An 18,933-nucleotide genomic window follows, 5' to 3' on the forward strand; every position below is an offset into this window, starting at 1 on the left:
ATCATCAGACTTTTAAAAATTCATAATATCATATATCTAGTTATTCATATTTCCCTGATTTGTCTAATAATTATTTTTTATGGTTGGTTTGTTCAAGTCAGGAGCAAAATAAGGTTCACACGTTGCCTCGGTTGGTATATCTCTCTTATATTTTCCTTGCATTTTATTTGTTAAAGAACTGGTCATTTGTCCTGTAGTTTTCTACATTCTGGGTTTTGCTCTTTGCATCCCGGTGATGCTGTTTAATATGATCTTCTCTCATCTATATTTACTATAAACTGGTTACACCTATATTTCCTGTAAATTGGAGGCTAGATCTTGATCTGGTTTGATTTGGGGGCAAGAAGACATTGTAGGCGGTTTGTGTACCTTCATCGAGAGGAACACAGAACTCTTTCTTCTGTGATATTAGTGGCCATTGATGATCATTACCTAGATATCGTGTGTTGCATTGGGGGTTAGCAAATGGTGCTATTCTGACTCTGTCTTTCCTTCTCCCTTATTAACCAAAACCTTCTATAGAAAGAAACTTCCTCTCATCAACTATACTCCATAAAAATTAAAAAAAAAAAAAAGGAAGAAACTGCCTCTCAACTCTTTGGTTACTTTACTGTACAGTTTGTAAAGGAAAGGCAGGATAAATGCTGGATTTCTTCCTATTTTAAAAAAAAATTTTTTTCACCAAAATAATGGATTGATTTTTTGGCATCTTCAAAGGTGGCCGATGAAGTTTTTTGTCTTTAATCTTTGTAAGCTCATGGACTTAAACACAGTTGACATGATTTGACCCATTGAAGTTACTATTCTTAGTGATGCTCCAGTTCTCTCATCTTTGACCAGTGGGATCCTCTCCAGGTCGGCTTTGAACGAACCCTTTTGATACAACCCCGGTTGTCTGTGATAGTTCTCATTCTCTCTGGTCCAACAAGATGTTCCAGTCTTATCTTGTGTATTTCCTGTCCCAAAATGGAATCAGCCATTTCTCTAAAGGGTGTGGGGTTTTTTTTGTGAGAAATGATACATTGACATTTAATCTGGGTGCTAGGTTCTCACTGTGGGTGGGTTGGTCATTGTTTCCAGATATTAATGGATGTTATTTCCTCTCTCTCTCTCACCCTCTTCTTCTGAGTTATCAGTAAATCCCATCAACTCTACCAAACTGTATCTTGAATTGGTCTACTTTCCTTTGTCCATTGCTACAGCTATTACCCCAGTCCAAACTATCGTAGTCTTTTTCAGGCTACTGTAATAGCTCCCTTATTTGGTCTCCCTGTTTTCAGTCTCATTTCCTAAAGTCAGTGTCTACAAAGCAGATAGAGTGGTCTTCTCAAATCATTAAGTCAGATCATGTCATTTCCCTATTGAACTCCCGTAAAAGGCTTTCCACTGCTCTTAGAAAATCCAGCTCCCTGCCCTGTCCCTGAGATCTTTTGTCCTCTGGTCTAGGCCTCCCTCTCTTTTCTCGTTTTATTTCCCCTTACTGTGTTCCAGCCACACTTGAGTGTGGCTTCTCTTTGTTATTTACACCTATCTCAACATTTTTCTTCTGGAATACTGACCAGCATGGAATACTGACCAGCATGGAATTCTTTCTCCAAGTCACCCTGTGACTGGCCCATTCACATCATTTATGTAGTAGGTCTTCCTCCTTTCCCAGCTCTGTAACATTACCTCGTTCTAGAGTTCTTTAAAGAACTTAACAGCTGATATCAAGTTCATTTATTTGTTTCTTTACCTTCCTCTAGACTGAAAATCCCCTGAGAGCAGGGATCTTACCTGTCTTCTTGTTCACCACTGTGTCCCTGGCACCTGGAGTGAAACCTAGCTTATAGTAGACACTTTATAATCCTTTGTGAATGAATGAGCAGCAGCCTTGCAAATCAATCCAGCTTCTTCTTTCTGCACCTTTTAAACATAAAGTAGCTTTCTTTGGCAGGAAAAAAGTTTGGGCTTTTTGGTTTTTCATATAGCAATGCTGTTATCAGTTCAGTACAGTCGTATGTGAAATACAGAAAGTTGGTTAGTAGTAAGTGTCTTTGAGATTATGCTATAAAATATAAATGTTGCTCAGAAACTCCCAGTCAAGTCATCAAACAGATATTTGTTAAGCTGGTATCTTAGCACAATAGGTAAAAAAAAAAAAAAAAAAAAAAAAATCTGTAAACCTGAGTTTTCCTATATGGTAGCCACTGGATACCTGGGACTATTTAAATTAATAAAAATTAAATAAAATCAAGAATTAATTTCCTCAGAAACGCTAGCCACATTTTAGTTCTCAATAATCACATGTGGCTGGTAGTGACTACATTGGACAGCATAGATACAGAACATTTCTCTCATCATATTGGATCAGATTGGACAGTGCTGCTATAAATAATTCATCTAGTCTTACTTTCTCACCTTTTTAAAATACAGAGATGGCCAAATCCTGGCTGCTGGGGGCAAATCGAACCATCTTCATTTGTGGTGCTTGGAAGCCAAACAGGTATTTAGAATTATCCAGATGCCCACCAAAGTTCGAGCCATTCGCCACCTAGAATTTCTTCCTGATAGTTTTGATGCTGGTTCTAATCAGGTTAGTAACGTAAATGTTAGTAAAGTTGTACTTGTTTGGAAAGATCGTTATCAATTTCCGCACTATGTTAGTTCTCTTTAACTTGTAGCCTGATTGTTCCAAGGTTTTGAAACTGCTGATAACTTGTAAAGAGTCTAAAACTGAAAAAATGGAAAAATCTTAGGTTCCGTATATTACTGATAACTTGCCCTTTTTCTAAAATCGGTATACTTTATGTCATACTTTATGGTTTACAGGGTGATTAAGCATGCTGTTTTCTATTGGATCCTTAAAGAATTCATTGAGTGTAGGCAGGGAAGGTATTCTCACCATTATACAGATTGTGACGCTGAAGCTTAGAAACACAAAGTGACTTGTCAACACTCCTTTAATTATAAGGATTAAAGGTAGGCCTAGAACTGAAATGTTCTCACTGTTACGCTGTGTTCTATCTACCGTAGCTGGCTGCCTCAATCCTATGAGACATCTGCTCTTTCCATCTTGCCGTCGTTTACACCACGCTCCCCCCGCCACACACCTTTTTTCTCTTTAATAGTCGAATAGTTGAACCTTCACTTTCTTATTTTAAATTATCTTGGGTGTTGCACATTAACAAATTGTATGTGTGTGTTTTGTGTATTTATGTATAATATATGTGTGTATCATATCTATTTTAAGTTTTTTGAGTAGATAATGCTTTCACATGGTTGAAAACATAAAAAAATATAAAAAGGCATAAAGTGAAGTCTTACTCTTTTCTACCATTTGCCCAGTTATTCACTCTCCTTAACCCACTGCTGTTGTATAATCTTATGTTTTTCCCATTTTTTTACCTTGTGTTTTCCTAACTTAGTTTACCTTGACGATTTTTCTATATCAGTACAGAAGTTCATTCTTCTTTACAGGTGTATAGGTTATTATCACCAGTCCTTTATTATTGGGCACTTAACCTGTCTTCAGTCCTCTTCTGTTACAAATGATGCTGCGCTGAATAACATTTTTGTTTGTTTTTTGTTTTTGTAATTTATGTTTTGGCCGAGCCACGCAGCATGTGGGTTCTTAGTTCCCCAACCAGGGATCGAACCCGTGCCCCCTGCAGTGGAAGCACTGGAAGCATGGAGTCTTAACCACTAGACCGCCAGGGATGTCCCTTTTTTTAAATACACATAACTTTTGCACATGTCATTTTATACATCCTGTCTGTAGGATAAAATCCCAGAGTTAAAATAGTTGTACCAGGGTTAGGTGCATCTGTAATTTTGATAGATCTTGCCAAATTGCCTTCCAGAGAGGTTGCATCAACTGTGAATAAGAGGGTTTCCTACCATCTGACCCAGAGAAGAACATGCTGTTTATTTATTTACTTTTTATTTTTCTTAATAAATTTGTTTACTTATGGCTGCGTTGGGTCTTCATTGCTGTGCGTGGGCTTTCTCTAGTTGTAGTGAACAGGGGCTACTCTTTGTTGTGGTGCACGGGCTTCTCATTGTGGTGGCTTCTCTTGTTGTGGAGCACAGGCTGTAGGTACGCGGGCTTCAGTAGTTGTGGCACATGGGCTCAGTAGTTGTGGCTCACAGGCCTAGTTGCTCCGCGGCATGTGGGATCCCGGACCGGGGCTTGAACCCGTGTCCCCTGCATTGGCAGGCGGATTCTTAACCACTGCGCCACCAGGGAAGCCCCAGAACATGCTTTCTAGGTTGTCACATTCAAACTGCCTCCAACCACCTCTAGACTATGTCTTTCATGTAACGGGGGACATCAGCATTTCACAAGATCACGTGGTGGCCCTGGGGAAAAGAACCTGTATGTGGACAAGGCAGCAGAGGGGTTTATTGTTTCATGTGTTGACGCTTTTTTAGTATGTGTTTTTAAGTTCTAAGTTGTATGAGTTACAGCTAATTTTTTATTCCCCTTGAAAGACTAGCTTCCCTCCGACCCACAGCCCGACTGCCCTTGCAGCTCACAGACCTTCCCTCTCCACAGCCCAAATGCTAGTTACAACCATGGGAGTCACAGGTTTGTGTGGGGCAGCAGGACAGGTGTTAGCTCTGGTCAGGCTGGGGATGGAGAAGAGAAACAAGCCCTCCACCTTCCTTGCTTCTGGCGGCCAGTGTGCAGTTAAGGTGAAGGACTGCCATCATCTGTACTCCTCTGGAGGGATTGGTGGAGATGCGCCTCCCCGTGGGGAGGGCTGATTCTTAGGTGACCTTTCTGTAGTGTCCCAGGATGGGCTCCTTACTGGTTCTGGGTAGAGCCAGGCTTATCTGGACCTGAACAGGGCGAATCTACATGAGCCATAATTAGGGATTTTAAAATACATGACGGCTCTCTGCGAGTATAATCTCCTCTGACTGTCCTCCCTCCCCAACCAAAGAAAAGAAAACATATGTAAATACACACGTGTGTATGTGTGTAGTTTGACTTGCAGACATCTGACTTTGTTTAATTGAGGTATAATTGACATAGAACATTGTATTAGTTTTGGGTGTACAACATGATGACTCAGTATTTGTATACATTGTGAAATGATCAGCATAAGTCCAGTTAACATCTGAGACTTGACTCTCATATGTTGTTTCCCTCTACTCTTAGGTTCTTGGAGTGCTCTGTCAGGATGGCATTATGAGATTTGTTAATATACAGACTTGTAAACTTCTCTTTGAAATTGGGAGCCTTGACGAAGGAATTAGTTCATCAGCAATTAGCCCCCATGGACGGTACATTGCATCTATTATGGAAAATGGAAGTCTGAACATATATTCAGTTCAGACTTTAACAAAAGAAATAAATAAGGTATGTTATCAAGTAAACAATATCTTTTTTCTTTTAAGATTTAAATGCTGTATCATCAAAAATAAAAACTCCGCGTTACAAGCTTCTAACCTCCTCGCACCTTATCCACTTTCCTGGGTACGGTTTCTGCTCTTACTCCCAAAGCCACATCTCCAGATTTTTCTCACCCGTGCTGCATCCCTAAATTGCTGTCTTCACAAAAGGCATCTGTTTGGAGTCCTTGTCCCATTCAGGGTGCCCCTCTGATCTGCTTCCCAAAAGAGGTCTTCAGTTCCAGTCTCTTCATTTCTGTCCCTTTCTTCCCATTGTTGTAGGCTAGACACCTTGGAGCACTATGCCTGTTTCTATTCCTGTACTTCGCAGATCTAGTCAACACTAAGTCCTGCAGTCCTTGAATCTGAGGTGCCTCTGTATGTGCCGCCTGTTCTGTCTCCATATTGGCCATCCCCGTACTCGTGCTCACTTGCTGCTCTCGAATAACAGTAACTTAAACAAATATACCAAAACCTAGAGCCCTCAGTGCCCGCTCCTGCCCGTCAGTCATCTTTTATGGGTTTTTTAAATTCTTTTTTTTATTCTTTTGCTTTTCTCCATCATCTTTTATGTAACATTTTTCTTTTTTAAAATTTATTTATTTATTTTTGGCTGCATCGGGTCTTTGTTGCTGTGCGCAGGCTTTCTCTAGTTGTGGCTAGAGCTAGTAGTAGCTGAGGCTACTCTTCGTTGCGGTGCGCGGGCTTCTCATCGTGGTGGCTTCTCTTTGTTGCGGAGCACGGGCTCTAGAGCGCAGGCTCAGTGGTTGTGGCACGTGGGCTTAGTTGCTCTGCGGCATGTGAGATCTTCCCAGACCAGGGCTTGAACCTGTGCCCCCTGCATTGGCAGACAGATTCTTAACCACTGCGCCACCAGGGAAGTCCCAATGTAACAGTTTTCTAAAATAATACTTCCATTATCGTTTCTAAAATAATGCTATCTTAGTGGCTTCCTTCCTTTTGCCTGTTGCATTGAGTCCACACTCCTCTGCCTGGCTCTCCCAAGTCCTCTCTAATCTTGTCGTCTCTCCCTAACGTGTTTCCTCATACTTTCAGCTTCCCTCGTCCCCCGTAGACACCGTGCTCATTTCTACGTCTGTTATTACACTACTCACCTCATCTAAAATATACTTCCCACTTCTCTTATGGTTATCTAAAACTCCCCCAGCTCGTTGTCGAGTCCAGTTCTGTGGGAGCCTTTCCAGGTCTGGAATTGTATCCCAGTAGCCCTGAGAGGGACTTCGGTGATCACCTAGTCTAACCATTTCGTCTTACAGGGGGAGCAGCTCATGCCCCAACCTAATGACACAGCTAGTCCTTAGCAGGCCCAAGTGTTCTGTTCTCAATATGATAATCTTGTTGCCATGTACTCGCTCCTTTTTACCTTTTTCTTTTCCAATTAGATAGATAAGAAGTTCTTATTACAGAGCAAAATCAAGATACAGGTAAGCAAATAGGTCAGCAAGTCTCACCATTCTTAGATGATGTTGAAATGTATGCCTACTCAGTCTTTTGCTCTGTGTGTGTAAATGTATACAGTCTACATGATTCACGGATTCTATAGTTGTGAGTTTGTCTATTGGTGAAAATTTATCTGCAACTCTAAAATCAGTCCTCACCGCATATTTACAGACATTTGCATGTGCAGAGCAGCAAGAAATTGGAGTTGCCTTCATGCAGGTTCCCCCCCGAGGTCAGACAGAGCAGCACTCGGCCTTATTTCAGCTCTCCATGGGAACAAGTGTCCTTCTCGTGGTCTAGTTAGTGCCACATGTTTCACATTCTTGTGATTTTTGTTGGTGACTTTGCTGTTTAAAATGTCCCCCAACCACAGTGTTGACGTGCTGTCTGGTATCCTAAGCACAAGAGGGCTGGGAGGTGTCTCAGGGAGAACATATGTGTGTTAGATAAGCTTCATTCAGGAATGAGCTACAGTGCTGTTGGCATGAGTTCAGTGCTAATGAATCAACACTGTACAGTCAATGAGCGTCTTTATTTATTTTTATTTATTTATTTTTGGCAGCATTGGGTCTTTGTTGCTGCACGTGGGCTTTCTCTAGTTGAGGTGAGCGGGGGCTACTCTTCATTGCGGTGCGTGGGCTTCTCATTGCGGTGGCTTCTCTTGGTGCGGAGCACGGGCTCTAGGCACGCGGACTTCAGTAGTTGTGGCTCACGGGCTCTAGAGCACAGGCTCAGTAGTTGTGGCACACGAGCTTAGTTGCTCCGCGGCATGTGGGATCTTCCCCGACCAGGGCTCAAACCTGTGTCCCCTGCATTGGCAGGCGGATTCTTAACCACTGCGCCACCAGGGAAGCCCCACGTTATTCATTCTTAATGAGAGTTGTTAGCCTAGCTGAATTTTGTAAGAGCTAGATAAATGTTGTTGATAGAAACAAAGATCTGAGAAAAACCAAGGTAAGCATGAGTCATTGGCTTTCTCTCTGTTATTTATTAAGAAAGTTGAGGTCATATTGACCAGAAAAGCTAGCTTATAACAGAAGAAGGATAATTTTTTTTTTTTTTTGGACACATTACCAGCACCACCAGTGCTATTCCAGGCCTACAAAATGCTCAGGCTTATGCAAAACTTATTACCCGTGTCTCATTCCTTCAAGTCCTATTTTCTTGCCATTGGAGAATTTCTGGTATTGTGCTAATAATAAGTAAGCTAATTCCTATTTCTCTGTTGAAGTTTTAACACTCCTAAGGTGTGGCAATTCAGCTCATATCTCAGGCTCCAACTTCTGGGAGATTCCTTCATGGAAGAACCATGAAAAATGTGGCACTAGAATAAATATTACAATAAAGATACAGAAGAATGGACTGAGGTTAGAAGATAGTTCAGGGATATTAAAGATGGGCAATATTCAGAAATCAGACCACTATTAATTACATTTCATAGGTAAAGAATTAAATCACAGAGTAAGTGGTCATTGTACTTTATTTTGGTCAGAGTTATTGTTATTATATTTTGTATTATCCTGTACTCTTTCTAGATGTGAATAAATACCAATGTACCCTAGAAAAACACTATTAAAAAACCCTTACAGATGCAGTTAAAACTTCAAATACTTTTCAAAATAATTTTAAAACAAATAAAAATGCAATATCAATGCCATGTATACTACCTGCTCTATACATTTTACAGTGTTACGTGTCATACATACTGCAGTTGACAATAGGGAATATTTTCTTGGTCTCCTATCATAGGCTGCAGGTTTCAAAAGCAGAAGTCCTGAACTTTTGAAGGCAACGTGAGAAAAATCTCTGTTTGAAACCTCAAAGTAGTCTTTTTATAGTCTGTTATTTAAAAGGAGTCAAGATGTTTGCTTTGTTCTGTTTGTTTCTTTGGGGACGAAGCGGGAGGAGGTCAGAAAAGTTTGTTTTCTGCTTCAGAGAGCTTTCCCAAAGAGTGGCGATTCATTTCCATCGTACGTCATCATGGAAGCCCACTGTTCTGGCTTTCATGACAGCTTGAATTCAGGGTGATGTGTGTAATATTTGTCTTTCTGAATCTAACATGTTCATTTGGACATTTGGGGTATATTGTGTTCTTATTCTCATATGCAAGGAATTGGCACTTTGGCTTCAAGAAAAATTATTTAAAAATCACAAATCCACCTTGTCTTTGATCTGGATCTGGGCTAATTACTAAGGGAACATTCAGCAGTAATGGTCTCAAACCTTTAAAACACCCTGTGAAAGTCCTTTTACTTGAATCATACTTAGAACTCAGAAAGCCGGAGCTATTTTATCTGCTTTTCTTTGAACAATGAAGATCTTTTTATTTCAAAGAGAGTGTTATTCACAGAGAAAATGTCTTAGGGAATCATTTTACCTTAAGTAAATTGAAGTTGTTGGGGGCTTATTTTCCTGTTCGATGAGCCCCATAAAAACGAGGGTTTGGCATCTAAGTCGTGCTTTCTGCCCTGCCTCTGAAGCTGTTGATGCAGTCAGGGGCTGACAGCCATCTCCATGTAGATTAGAAAATGTAACCAAGGACAAGGCAGGGGTCCCATGCTTTCAGAGGAAAGTCATGTGACAGTTTCCCTCAAAGAAATTTCACCTGAGCCCAAAGAATGTTAGGGTGCTTCTCTCAGCATTCTAGAGGGCCCTGTGTGTAACTGGGCCTTCTCTGCAGCAGATTACCGCCTTACTACTCACTTTATCATACAGGTGTAAAAAATGGATTGATACTGTATGATTGAGGCCAGCTTTCAAGGAATAACTAAATTCTGTTTATTGTTGTTAATCGTGATCTTTATTACGTTGCTGAAAGGAATTCGGCAGAAATTTGCTTTGATTCGTTAATCAACAAGGAAACATTCTTGGACATTTTATTTACACTTTTTGCCTGAAGGATAATTATATCTATTAAGGCATATTACTAAATTGAGCAAAATACATTTTGTAAATTATATGTTAACAGGTCTATTTTCCAAGGATAACCACTGGATTCCCCCCCCCCCACTTTTAGCCACCTCCTCCTTTAGTGAAAGTGATTGAAGATTTGCCTAAGAGGAAAGTGAATTCTGGTGATCTTAAGATGAAGGTAACATCAGGAAGAGTACAGCGGCCAGCAAAATCAAGGGAAAACAAAATACAAGCTAGAATATTAAAACAAGACCTGACTGGTAATTTTGAAAATAAAAAGGTAAGACTATATTAAACTTGTTTGTCATGGCTCTGCTGTAGACAAGTCTTATGATTTCTAGACCATCATCATTCTTCCTTCTCTTAGGAATTAAAGGAAAATTATGGAAAAGAAGCAAGTTGTAACTGAAATTATAACATGCTTTTAAAACTTTTTAATATAAAATTAATACATGTTTATGGTTTTCTTTTTAAATCAAATAAAACAGTATAGAATTGCACTGTCCAATATGCTAGCCACTAGTCACATGTGGCTAAGCTGATTTGAGATGTGGTATATGTGTGAAATACACATCAGATATTGAGATTTTATTATGAACAAAAGAATGTAAAATATCTTTTTTTAAATTGAAGTGTAGTTGATTTACAGTATTATATTAGTACAAAATAGTGATTCAGTATTTTTATAGATTATACTCCACTTAAAGTTATTATAAAATATTGGCTATATTCCTGGTGCCGTATATCCTTGTAGCTTCTTTATTTTATACATAGTAGTTTGTACCCCTTAATCTCCTACCCCTAAAGAATGTACAATATATTAGTTAATAATTTTATGCTAATTATATGTTGAAATGATAATATTTTTATTACATTGGGTTAAATAAATGTATTAAATTTGATTTTTACCTGCTGCTTTTGACTTTTTTTAACATGAAACTTAAATTATATTCTTTAAGAAAACTTAAATTACATTTGTCTCTTGCTTATCTGTTAGACAATGCTAGTATAGAGGTTGTAAAGGGAAAAGAACAAAAGCATACTTTTCTTCCTCCCTGTGCCCTAGCCCACTCTTCATTGCACTCCCCAGTGGTGACCATTGTTAATAGTTGTTGATGGGACTTCCCTGGTGGCGCAGTGGTTAAGAATCCACCTGCCAATGCAGGGGACACGGGTTCAAGCCCTGGTCCGGGAGTATCCCACATGCCGTGGAGCAACTAAGCCCATGCGCCACAACTGCTGAGTCCATGTGCCACAACTACTGAAGCCAGTGTGCACCTAAAGCCCGTGCTCCATGACAAGAGAAGCCACCACAACGAGAAGCCCGCGCACAGCAACAAAGACCCAACGCAGCCAAAAATAAAACAATAAAATAAAATAAAATTTAAAGAAAATATAATTGTTGATAACCTTTCAGAAGTTTTCTGTGTATAAACATAATGTATATCTGTTACCTTTTTAAAATTTTTTTACATAAATGGAATCATACTATAGCACTGTTTTATAACTTGTTCTTATCACTTAACAGATTGAATATCTGTTTATATTAGTGCATGTAGTGCTACAACATTTTAAAAATATTTGCATAGTATTGCATTTATGGATATAACTTAATTTATCTCACTAGGATTCTGCTGACTGGCATTTAGGTTGTATCGTTAGTCTTCTGTTAATACAATCTGATGCAGTGGATATTCCTAGGACATTTGAACAAACGTATCTGTAGAAGTAGAATTTTTAAGTCAAGCATGTGCATAAAAATTTTGATAGTAGTAGAATTACCTATTTCAGTCAGTTTTATTCTCTTCTTTATGTGTATTTTTTTGTATTTTCTTAATTTTCTGCAAAGAGCGTATATTGCTTTGGAATTGAAAGAAAATATGCACATTAATAGACAACCTGCTAACACTTTCAAGGACTTTCAAAACTTTTTATTGACAGTTAATCAATCATATGCATAAAAATGCACAGCTCAGTAAATTTCTACAGACTGAATACACCTGTGTTATCAGCACCCAGATCAAAAAATGGACCATTCCCAGCACCCTAGAAGCCCCTCTGCTGCTCCCTTCCAGACACTTGCCCCCTTACCCCAAGCATCACTACTCTCCTCCCTTTTAACACTGTAGATTAGTTCTGCCTTTTTTGTACTTATGTTCATTGGATCATTCAATTGGTACTCTTTTGTTTCTGGCTTCTTTCATTTAACGGTATTTTGGAGAGATCCATGTGGTCGTAAACCATTCATTCACAGCTGTATAGAATTCCGTTGAGTGAATAAACCATGCTTTATCCATTCTGCTATTGGTAGGCATTTGGGTAGTTTTCTAGGTTTTTTTGCTATTAGAAACAGTGCTGCTCTGAACATTCTAAGGCATCTTTGTTGAGCATAAGGACATGTTTCTGTTGGGTGTAAACCTAGGAATGGAATTACTGGCATATGGGCTATGCATATGTTCAACTTTAGTAAATACTGTCAGATAGTTTCCCAGGTGGTTGATTTAAACAATCCATATTCCCACCAAGAGGTATCTGAGGGTTCCAGTTGCTTCATATTCGTAGCAACTGTTGGTATTTTTCTCATTAATTTTAACCTCTTTTCTTCTATAAGCAGTTTTAAAATGTGAAACTTCCCTCAAAAGAAGAATGTGTAAAGTGTTCATTAGAAACTCAGTGCCCAGGAGGCTGGTTATAGGCACCCTTGGAAAATTCCAGACTCCACAAGGAAAGCAGGTGTTCAGCATAAACCACAGTGTACAGTTTAGGCGCCGTGAGCCGCTCCTGTTCGTTCTGGAGATAGTGGGAACTTCCTGGAAATCCAGATAGCTGGACACCAGACAAGGGCCAACCTTCAAGTGGGCCTTTCTAAGGGTAGCAGTCACGGACCTGCCATGTTAACTCTTCTCTGGACATATTCATATCCACATTAAGAAATAGAGTATTCCCAGTAGCTCTGAAGTCCCCTGTGTGCTTGTCCCCAATCGCATTTCTCTCCCTGTCCCATAGATGTAACCGTTGTCCTCACTTTTGCCTTATGTCCTTGGCTTTCCTTATAGCTTTATCGCCTCTACAATGTAACCCTAAACAAAATACTGTTTAGTTTTAAAAAACTAAGTAGCAGGCACAAACCTAGCTGTGTAAAGGTTAGGCGGTATTGACCCTATTAGTTGAATGTGTTTCTGAGACATGGTCTGGCTTCAGCTTTCCTGAGAGTTCACAGGAGCCTCTTCTGAGAAAACTAGTGTGGGCATGGTGATGATTGACTTCTGGGAAATAAAAGTGACACCACGGTCAGGGCATCTGGCAGCCCTTAGTCTGGATCAAAGTTGGAAGCCCTACAGAAATATTGTCTGGGAGTGGGCGGCTTCTAAAAACCCGTAGCCAGTTCTAAGGAGTAGGTCAGAGTAGAGTACTTCTGTGGGTGAAATGCCTGTCCTCAACTAATTGTGGCATCAGGACATGGAAAGGGAAGTAGGAGCTTCATCAGCTCATGGTGAAGACAAAAGTAGATGAAACTCAGGCCAATCCCCCTGGGCATTCTGACCTTTGTTTAAAGAGGCTTCAATGGCAGCGGGTGTCTGGGTGACGACAGTGAACAGAGACAGTGAACGTGTCTCTTTCATGGATCGCATGGCTCCAGTCTGGGCTAGTTGCCCTTAATGTCTGGTACATCGCTCTCAAACGGGGCTCTTCATTCACCATCGTCTTGGGCTGTCCCTCACCTCCCTCTTACACTTTGATTACCTGTTTCTTATGTGGTGAAAAGAGCACTGAACTAAGTCAGAAAATGTGGCTTTGAGTCTTGAGCCAAGACTCAACACATGTGTGATCTTGAGCAAGTTGCTGAACTTCTCTGACCTTCCCATTTTCTCAAAGGAAGACAAAACGTCTCATCTGTTTCATATAGTTGTTAGGCTTAAACGAGATAATCTATGAAAATGGCTTTATGATCCTAAAATCTATATAAAATGTTTTTCCATTAAGATAAAAATTGACTTAAAAGTTAAAAGTGCAAAAAAATAAAAGAGATGGAAGGATCAAGAGAGGAAAAAATTATCCAGATGCATTGCTCTTGCTACAGGGATTGACAGAGGACAGCCCATGGGCCCAATCTGGCTACTCAAGCTAAGGATGATTTTTATATTTTTAAATGATTGCATTTTAAATGGTTATATGAGTACCTGCCTAATATGCTTGATTCTGCCTCTTGACCCACAAAGCCTAAAATATTTACTCTCTGACCTTTGACAGCAAAAGTTTGTCAAACCCTGTTACAGGGTAAAAAAATATGTCATAAACTTTATCTGCTGTGTATATGCATACTCAAGAGAGAAAAAGATAGTGTGTGTGTGTGTGTGTGTGTGTGTGTGTGTGTGTGTGTGTGTGTGTGTGTGTGTGTGTGTGTGGAGAGTTCCATGATATAAAATATATTTTACTGTGTATTGTGTTCCAAAGTTGGAAAGCCACTGTGGACTAGATTACCTTTTCAGTTTTAAGATTATGTCACTTATTGATACTATTTTTTTTCTTTACAGAATGAGTTTTCATATGGATTAAACAAAAAGCGTTTACAAATCTTATTAAAAGGCTATGGTGAATATCCAATGAAATACAGGTAAAATTTAAATTCTTGCATGTTAAATCAATCTTATTCCCCTAATTTTTCTTGGTTAAAATTATGTTTTAATTTCAGAATGTTCATTTGGCGCTCTCTGCTACAGCTGCCTGAAAATCATACTGCATTTAGTAACCTTATAGATAAAGGTATTCATGTGGCATTTCTCAACCTTCAGAAGAAATACCCCATCAAAAGTAGGAAACTACTCAGAGTATTACAGAGGTATGTATGTTCAGTATTTTGCAGTAATGTGTATCTTCCCCAAGATATTTATTAATTACAAATGGGAGAATGGTGATTTCATAGTAGAGAAACATAGCAGACACCTCCTTAACCAAGTAATCAAATTTAAAATCACCAGTAAGAAATCCTATCAGTGTGTTGCACATCACTTTTGTTGTATTCTTGCCGAAAACTTATAACCTCAGTCTAATCGTGGGAAAACAGACATACCCGAATTTCACCACATTTACCTTCTGTTTCATTTTTCATCATGTGAATGTATTATTTATTCAAATAAATTTTAACAAGCTTTTCTGCTCTTGCCTTATTTTATTCACAGAACCCTCTCCGCATTAGCTCACTGGTCCACCATCTTTAGTGATACACCGTATCTTCCACTTCTGGCATTTCCATTTGTAAAATTGTTCCAGAACAACCAGCTCATCTGTTTTGAAGTTGTTGCTACTCTTATAAGTAAGTAAATAAGTAAATAATGAAACCAAGAGTAGATACTTAGACATTTTCCGATACCTTTGCAACATTTAACAATTCTTGTGTGAGACAGTCAGAAATAGAGCATAAAATGGGGAGTTTGGACATTTATACATAAATAAACCTTTTTACTTACATTGAAGTTTGGATGGTTGCATTTTAGAAGATACTGTTACAGGCTAGATTTTGTTAGTAAGAAGGAAGCAGATGTTTCACTTATTGAAAGTCAGTTATTATTCATAAGACTGCAGTAAGCATGTAAAGCATTTAGCACACGACGCGTAATGTGGCCAGTGTTGGCAGTTACCCCCATTCTCATCAATCATAGCTAACATTTAATGAGAACTTTCCGTGTACCAGGTACCATTCTAAGTGTTTCGCCTTTATTAACTCATTTAACCGTACAGCAGTCCTGTAGGGTAGGTGTTATATATTATTATTCCCTTTTTATAGTTGAGGAAACTGAGGCACAGAGAGCTTAGGTTCATGATTAGGTTAATGACAGAATAAGGATTTGAACCCAGGCACTCAGAACCTAGAGCTGTACTCCCATCGTGTTACTGCCTCTTCATTATCATCTACACTAAAAAGTGAGTCATTTTTTTTTCGTATTAGTAAAATCAGCTAAATGGTTAATGAACTGGATCCAAATTAAACCAACACTGGTTTAACAAAAAGAACATTTGTGTATGTATTTTTCTTGTACAAAGGAGATAAGCACTTAACTATAACAATAAAATGCTGAAAAGTAGAAATAAAAAGATCCCAGTGTACATATTGTGAATATTTTAGTTTACTTCTCTTTACAGATTTTCGTTCATTTTATTATGCTGTATTTGCTTTAGTAAGTTTTTACCAATCATTGGAGGAAATATAGGAAAATATACAAAAGAAAAGAAAATTCATGAATATTCCTCTTCCTCAGAAACAATCTTGATGATATATTAATGAATTTCTTTTAAGAGCATTTCCCTAAATCATTAAATATCTTAAAAAATATAATTTATTGCCTATATAATATTTCATCTTATACCATAATATATCCCCCACCTGTTAGACTTCTAGGGTTTTTTATTTTTATATTTATACTACTTTTATTTCATATGATATATACATTTCTCTTATTTGTATACACTTTGTAGACATTTTATTGTTTATTGTAGTTCTATAATGTACATGGTCTAGTTTAATGTTTTATTGTTGGACATTTAGGTTGTTTCTAATTTTTATGTATTAAAAGTAACAATGTTGTGACTAGCTTCACATTCATAAATTTATAATAATTTCTTTTGGTTGGAGTCCCAGAATTGGTATCATTAGGTCATAAAATATGAATATTCTAATTGATCCCACTAAAGGGTAGTTTACCCTGTCAATAACACTAAGAGTTTTAAAAGGAAAAGAAACAAGAACAAAAGATGAACAATCCAATTTAAAAATGGGCAAGGGCTTGAATGGATGTTTCTCCAAAGAAGATGTACAAATGAGCTACTGAGCCCATGAAAAGATGCCCAGGATCATTAGTCATTAGGGAAATGCAGATCAAAACCACAGTGAGACACCACTTCATACCTACTAGGATGGCTGTAATTTAAAAGAAAATAAGTGTTGGCAAGGATGTGGCAAAATTGTAACCTTTGTACAGTGCTGATAGAAATGTAAAATGGTGCCGTCACTGTGGAAAACAGTTAGGTGGTTCCTCAAAAAGTTAAATATAGAATTACCATATAACCCCACGGTTGTACTCCTAGGGATATCCCCAAAAAAATTGAAAACAGAAACTCAAATAGATACTTGTATACAAATATGTTTGTGGAGCATTATTCCCAATAGCCAAAAGATAGAAACAACCCAGATGTCCATTAACAGATGAATGGAGAAACCATATCTGTATATATACAGTGGAATATTATTCAGCCATAAAAAGCAATGACATTCTGACGCCTGCTACAACATGGATGAGCCTTGGAAACATGTTTAGTGAAAAAAGCTAGACACTGAAGGACAGATTTATGTGAAATTTCTCAAATAGGCACAGAAAGTAGATTAGCGGTTACCAGGGCTGGGGAAGTAGAAATGGGAAGTTAATGCTGAATAGGTACAGAGTTTCTGTTTGGGAAAGGATTTTGGAAATAGTGATGGTTGCGCAACATTGTGAATAGAATTAATGTCACTGAATGGTACACTTAAAAATGGTTAAAATGGCAAATTATGTTTTACCACAAGACAGAAATAAAGCAATTATATCTAATTTAGAGTAGGCATGCACAACTGTATCTTTTACTTCCAGTAAAATCTTGTTACATAGCTACGTATGATTATATACTAAGGAAATTGATTTTTCTCTTCTGAAACTGAAATCTAAATCTAAAAGATCCATGACAGTCAGCATGAGTAGCTATGGATTTTCATCAAGGGTCTCAAACTAGTTTTATTCAATAAACTGAGCTTCAACTAAATGTTAGCCCTGCTTTGGGATAAGCCATTGTTTTGGCTTTCAGGTTACAGTCTAGTTGGGGCCAAGAAGAAATTGTGAAGGAATATAGTTACTTCTGTGTATAACTTGGAATATGTTTATAAAAGTCATTTTTAAGCACTCTTTAGAGTTCCTCTTATAACCAGGAGGAAATTCTTCAGGTTTAGTGAAGGGCCTCCACACGATGACCATTTCTCTTTATTCTCCTCTCAGTCCATTCTGTCTCTAGATCCTCTACCCATACTTCTGTGTGGTGGCACCTAGCAGAATACAAGAGGAGACGTTTACTGTATAAAACAGGGTTTCCCTCTTGCTTAATTGAAAAGTTGTTCTATTGATGAAGATTAAATATAAGAGAGCTTTGTGTATGTGTGTGGTGTTTTAAAATTCCCAAAACTAGCAGTGTCTGGGACATCATAGGTACTTACTTAGGAGAGGTTGGATTTTTCTGTTAAAGTTAACGTATTAAGAGCAGCAGTTAAAGAAGCTGAAATGCTTCTTTTAAAGCTTAGTTTTTGCAAGATTTTATTTATGACTTAAATATTACCTCAAATCTAAATACTTAACTAATAAATGAAATAATGGAATAAACCATGTGTAATCCAATATTCTGATCAGACCATTTGCTAATTTGAGAAAGATCTTATCGTCAAAACATGAAACCCCAGCTCAGTATTTAAAATAAAAAATCTGAATTTAATAATTATGGCAAGTTGTGATGGTTAGACATAGGTTCATTGAGCAGTGAAACTGATCCTCTTCCTAGGGTTTTTGGAAAAGAATGTTTTGGGGGTTGTGCTGGTTACTAAGTGAGAGTGAGTTAAAGTCAGCCTTAGAAGCCTCTTCAGTGGAATGGATTCTCCTTTCTATTGGCTGCCTTTCAGAGGACGCTGCTGCAGCTGTCACTGATTGGTTGGTTTTCAAAGTCAAGTTTACTGAAACAAGTTGTCATTGATCAGTTAGATTTAAAACCAGTCCTGGTGACTCCCTGTTACCATAGCTATAGAACACTCTTTTCCTAGAAATGGGACTCTTTAATTAGGAATGAATTTTAGTAGATTTGAGGAGATTGCCATTTAACATTGATCACATTTTATCGAAGACTTAAATAGGGACCTTTTTTAGGAGAGGGTCATTTTGTTAACCAGGAGAAATCTAAATACATGCAGCACACAAGCCAGCAGGAAACAGAGCCTTATAGGTACCATCAGGAATACTTTGGGAAGGTTTGTTTGTTTCAGTTGACACTTTCTCATTGACTGCTCTGAAGAAACGGGAATATTCTATAAACCTAAAATACCGCGGTAACATGATGGAGTTTTAAAATCTATTGTTCTAGAATTTAAAGGGTTATGTTTCTCTTATTAATGGG

The 18,933-nt window shown here is 38.2% G+C and overlaps 1 protein-coding gene across 7 annotated transcripts in view; it reads left to right on the forward strand.

Annotated features, from left to right (window-relative positions):
• The window catches only part of TBC1D31 (TBC1 domain family member 31), a 60,358-nt gene that overhangs the window by 19,411 nt on the left and 22,014 nt on the right, over positions 1 to 18,933 (forward strand). For 6 of the 7 annotated variants that reach the window (XM_082859089.1, XM_082859094.1, XM_082859090.1 and 3 more), the window contains 6 exons: positions 2,416 to 2,575; positions 5,147 to 5,347; positions 9,857 to 10,033; positions 14,289 to 14,368; positions 14,447 to 14,593; positions 14,934 to 15,067. In XM_082859089.1, the coding sequence (XP_082715215.1) occupies positions 2,416 to 2,575; positions 5,147 to 5,347; positions 9,857 to 10,033; positions 14,289 to 14,368; positions 14,447 to 14,593; positions 14,934 to 15,067 (899 nt within the window). The remainder of the gene's footprint in view (positions 1 to 2,415; positions 2,576 to 5,146; positions 5,348 to 9,856; positions 10,034 to 14,288; positions 14,369 to 14,446; positions 14,594 to 14,933; positions 15,068 to 18,933) is intronic. The other variant, XM_082859093.1, reaches the window with a different exon arrangement.

The sequence above is a fragment of the Leucopleurus acutus genome, assembly GCF_964270905.1.
Source record: "Leucopleurus acutus genome assembly, chromosome: 17".
Taxonomy (NCBI): Eukaryota; Metazoa; Chordata; class Mammalia; order Artiodactyla; family Delphinidae; genus Leucopleurus; species Leucopleurus acutus.